At 37.5% G+C, this 5,027-nt stretch overlaps 1 protein-coding gene across 1 annotated transcript; it reads right to left on the bottom strand.

The window, feature by feature from the left end:
* Positions 1-730: 730 nt before the first annotated feature.
* LOC149531433 (protein TUNICAMYCIN INDUCED 1-like) lies at positions 731-4,107 on the bottom strand. Its single transcript, XM_089808604.1, has 3 exons — positions 3,914-4,107; positions 3,356-3,685; positions 731-1,667 (listed from the first exon to the last, which is right to left on the bottom strand). Exons 1-3 carry the CDS (start codon positions 4,031-4,033, stop codon positions 855-857), a joined length of 1,263 nt encoding a protein of 420 aa, XP_089664730.1. The 5' UTR covers positions 4,034-4,107; the 3' UTR covers positions 731-854.
* Positions 4,108-5,027: the final 920 nt, after the last annotated feature.

The following is a 5,027-nucleotide window of genomic DNA, read 5'->3' as shown; positions in this document are numbered from 1 at the left end:
GTCTTGTTTTAACTTTTTGCTTAACATATGATTGGAACATTTGATGATGATTATTGATGTGATGGATTTCATGGATTTGATATACATTTTGATGGGTTTCACGGATTTTATATATCTATATTTTCTATTTCCTTCAGCGATTTAGTAATTTACCTTTGCACTTATGTAATCAATGTATGTTTATGTATGTGATCAAATTACCTTCTATTCCATGATGTTATTGTGTCTTTAAGCTTTATTCAAAAAATAAGTGCATGGAATGTTCTTTAAATCCTAAAAAATCTCTAAATTTCAAGAGTTTTGTCACTTTGCCGAATCATTGCCGAGTCCCTAGCGAGTCCGAGCCAAGTCACGAGTCGAGTTACCCTTGTCGAGTACTAGTCTCATTACTTTGCTTTATGCTCTTCACAAGTTCTAGGTGTGCGAAGTTAGCCTAACAGCTACTAGGGCTTTTCCCCTACATACAAGCATAGAAAGTTTTTCCCAACCATTTTCTGTCTGTTGTAATCTTTGAAAAACAAATCCAGAACGCTAGTTTGTTTAAAGTTTATTTTGTAGTAGAGTTCAGATAGAAAAATGTCCAGCCCTTTAAAAACTGTGAAAACTTTGTTGAACAAGTAATTAATTCTTTAAAACAACAAGAATATACGAGAAATCATTAATATCTGTAAAATGGTGTTTAAACAGGCAAATGAAACAATTCCCATTCAAGTGCAATTTTTGCATCTGATTTCAGATAAAGGAAACTCTTAACAAGCTTATTAATATATCTTGAATTGAATACCAGATATTAGTATTCACCTTAAATGCAGAAATACGTGGTATACTCTTTAGGTAGGGCCTGCACTTTTCAATTACAAAGTAAAGGGAGAGACAGGAGGATAGCCAAGAGGAGTCTTTGAAAATGTGAGATTTCCCGTCAAAGATTTAAATGAGGAAGATTCAACAATAGCAACTGGCTCAATCTGCTGGACTTTTAATGGCAAAATCTTATCACCCTCAACCCTACCTGTCAACTCAAACTGCAACCGTACAACAGAGGACTTTGTTCTCCACTCCGGCCAAGTTTCCATATTAGATGTATCGTTTCCAGCTTTCTTCTCTAGCTCAAATTGCACTTTGACAAAGGTTGCTGCTGCAGCTTGTGCCTTTAACAATTTTATTGTTCCTTTCTGTTGGGGAATGGGATCCAAAATTGTCCTCAGAAGTTCTTCAATACCGCGAAGTTTAGGATCAGAGCCATTAAGTGATGGTAGAGGCCACATCCACGTATCATTTGGGCCAAGTGAATTGGGATCAACCTCCAATGACACTGGAGTCGGTAACCCTTGCTCTTGGCGAAATCTCAATTCAACAGATCCAGGGGCTGGCTTCTTCACCTTCAACTTACTCGATGTTGAATCTGGCCCATTGATGGACGATGCAACAAGTGAAGTTGGACCTACAATTCGCAGAGACAGGGGTTTCTCCTGATTGCTAGAATCACGCCTTAACTTTGTGGCAAGTTCAATCAGATTGAGAGCAGGATTACCATCCTCGGTGGCAGTGCTAATGTGTAAAGGCAAATGGATGGGTTGTCTTAGGCTCAACTCTCTAGCACCTACAACAGTCACCATAGCTCCATCTGCAAGCATTACTTTCCTTAATGCCCCAGCTTCCACATCATGCTGAAAACAAGATCAGATTATAATATCAGTATGTTTCCGTCGAGAGATCAATGTATCACCTTTTACTGTTCATTCTTATTTAAAAACTTCCAATGTATTGGGAAAGCATGACAAGAATACAATATTTGCCAGATACTCATTAAGCCTATTGTTAGTTCAGACTGCATAAAACTTCGAGAATATTAACAAATGTGACATATATACAATAACGGTGACCAAATTAGAGCAGCCAAAATGTGAGAGATCAGGGAAGAGTTACACGGACTGAGATATATCTGATCCAACTTTTACAGCTTCATTACAATATGAATATATAGAGTTTGAACTAGGAATTCAAAAATAATAATTGTCGCAATAGGCAGGCCAAGATCGATATTTGAAAGTTGAAACATGAGTTTTACCGTAAAAAACAGGGTTTCAAGCATTCTCTTATAAATTTAAAAGGGTTTTGGAAAATTTCATGACCATGATTGTAAGGTGTCCAAAAAAACAGCAACCAGGCAATCGTCAAACCAAATTGTTGTAGATGGATAAGGATATCATCAAATAAGTTGTGGACTAAACAGTTCCCATAGTAGAGCACCCCACAAGTGAAAGACTAGGAAGAGTGATCCTTGCTCTTCATCCAAGCCACAAGAAAAATTTACAGCATTGCTGCCACAATAATTGCTTTTTAGGAGAGTTAATATAGCCAATTGATTGTTATGGTTTATACATGAATGAAAAAATGCATTAAATTCCCAACCATCAACCATGATGAACAAAAAAACATGGGATACTCGATATCATACTTTGATACGTGTACATCAGTGTTCCCATCCGTGTGCTTACGTTTCCTAGCTATAATGATTTATAGATTGAATCCAGGAGAAATCATGCAAAAGCTTATCAGCTTCAACACTCTAACTGTAAGAAAGCTAGATGACCGTTTGCATTTTAATTTTGCAATTACTTGCAAATGTCTTTGTAATTCAGGTTTGTTTCAGGTTGAAAAGCTTTAGTTGGCCTTCCATTAATTATTAAATAGCTTTTGCAGGAGATCTAATTCACAATAAGCTTGATGTTTGGCTACAACAAAGCTCCACAATTTTCGAGTATCCAATAAAAAATGAAAAACGTGCCACAGTACAAATCAAAGTAGGGAGTGTATACCCATATCAAAGAAACTGATAATTCATAGTTTTATGGCAATGTCACCATTTTGGGGGTTTTTCCTGGTAAGCCTTGAGGCAGAAGGCTGACCAAGAGCTCATAGATTCTAAAAGGGGCTATAGTGTAATGGTATGGAGAGCACTTGTAAGGTAGACAAAGAAAAAATGATTTCCTGTTTTAATGAATAACGGGGTATCCCCTATAAAAAATGTATCCTCAATGAGCACGCAAAACAAAAGATGCATAATAGGAGAAACTTATGTTCAACTTTCATAGAAAAAGGAATACACATAGCTTCAAGACAGGTTGCAAACATTTGATGAAGCTGTAAAACGAACACAAAGAATAGTCCAAATGAGAGACGTTCAGGACCAACATTGACCAAACAAAACAAATCATTGAAAAAAGTGGAGGAGCATAACAGATTTCATGGTACAAAATCTGGGATAGCATATCCTCGTCGTGGGTGTGAAAACTTTTTCGCTGCACATAAATACCTAAGCATAAAATATCCAGCAAAAGGATTGTGCACATACAGGTACGGAAAGGCGCATATGATCGGCATCCTGTATCCACAATTCCAGTGGCCCTGCCAGCTGAAAAGGGGATAAAACCGGCGCAAATCGCTCCTCTTCTTTCATCAGTCCATTCTCAGGCTCTTCTCCTGTTACATGTGTAGAGTCTTCCAGAAACTTCCAAGATTTTACTTCTTCGGATAGCCTCAGAGGAATTACAGTCTTCCCTATCTGTACATCAAACTCGTACAGCGTCGCGTGGCCAAACATCGGCTCAAGTTTATTTACATCCGCAATCTTCACTTCCTCGGCATTCCAGCCCATTGATCGTACGATTGAATCCGTCAACTCCTACAGAAGCAACTCAATTAAAACCCTATCTACAGGAATTAGATTAATCAAAGCCCTAACTATATCAATCAAGTCGATTAAAACCCTATCTAAAACAACGCAAAAAAACATTCAAAAAAATCCAGAATATCAATTACAGAACAAAGAAGCCCACGCATTTGATATTTCAAAAACTTAGCATTTTCATTTCAAGCAAGATCCGAAGAATAAGTGAAAGATGAAACATACAGAGACGGCGTTGGCAGTGGCGGAAGGGCCTAATGAAGATTGTTCCGATCGGCCGATAGAGAGAAAAACAATGGCCATAATTCCAAAAACTTGTTGCCTCCATGGGCATCGAAATGCCATCGCGCCTAGAAATAACCAAGATTTTCTTCAGGTGGAAAACTTCAGCGGAAAATGAGCCTCTGCGAATCGAACCTGCAACCGAGATAAAAGGACCTTCAACTTATAATACGGGAAAGAAGAATTTTACGAAGTTTCCTGTATTTGAAACGTGGCGAACACTAATCGGAGGAAAGGATATGATCTGGCGATCATTTCTATTCGTTGAAAGGTCTACCCATTGATCACGTGGCAAATAGAGTTTTTTTTAAAGAAATTTATATTGAACAAAATAAATAAAAGAAGTCAAAGGACCCTTGGTCTACTGGTGAAGTTGAATGGCTCACAAAGAGCCCACCAAGGATCAAGTATTGCTGAGTGCAAGGTCCAAAGACATCAAAAAGAGATGAGGCCATGCTCTTCAGTCTTTGGCTCTTAGACGAAGAGGTTTCAGGTATGCGTGGGCCCGTATCGGGTACCTAAAACGTCTTTGTGGATGACCTCCATCAAAAAAAAAAAAACAAATAAAAGAAATACAAATAAAAGCTATCAAAGTAGCCGAGAAAAATGAAGAATCGAGTCACAATTACGTAGAAGTTGATGAATGACCTCTTTGTTCTTTTTGCATAACTTTTGGCACCTGGGAGAGATGAAATGCCACCTAGAAAAATACATCAGAGTAAAATCTTAGAGTACCAATTGCATGATGAAAATTGTTAGAGAACATAGCAACACACTTGTTTTTCCACAATGCTTTTAATAACAACCTGCCTAATGGAATCAGCAATTTTAATACTTTTTGACATATAGGCAATCTCAAAATATATGTTTTGGGACACCCACTAATCTTTTATCAGTGCAGCCAACATCTTGCCATTTGTTTTTAATAGCAGTAGAACCAACGTTTAGGCTAAACATGGAACACTCATTCTATAATCTTTTATCTTATCTTTTTATGTAGGATGATAATTAGCTTTTCTAAATTTTCCACGTGTTTATTATCTTATGGATGAGCTCT

Source organism: Cupressus sempervirens, chromosome 11, assembly GCF_028749045.1.
Source record: "Cupressus sempervirens isolate cs-2001-9-10 chromosome 11, ASM2874904v1, whole genome shotgun sequence".
NCBI classification, from domain to species: Eukaryota; Viridiplantae; Streptophyta; class Pinopsida; order Cupressales; family Cupressaceae; genus Cupressus; species Cupressus sempervirens.
Note: the sequence above shows the minus strand (reverse complement) of the source record. Positions and strands in the feature narration are given on the sequence as shown.

What these genes read in the sequence shown, in the direction of transcription:
- LOC149531433 (XM_089808604.1), bottom strand. Translation starts at nt 4,033, where the DNA reads ATGGCATTTCGATGCCCATGGAGGCAACAAGTTTTTGGAATTATGGCC. An exon ending in CCACTGCCAACGCCGTCTCT is followed by an intron (nt 3,686 to 3,913) that starts GTATGTTTCATC and finishes TTGCTTCTGTAG; the next exon opens with GAGTTGACGGATTCAATCGT. An exon ending in ATATGCGCCTTTCCGTACCT is followed by an intron (nt 1,668 to 3,355) that starts GTATGTGCACAA and finishes TCTTGTTTTCAG; the next exon opens with CATGATGTGGAAGCTGGGGC.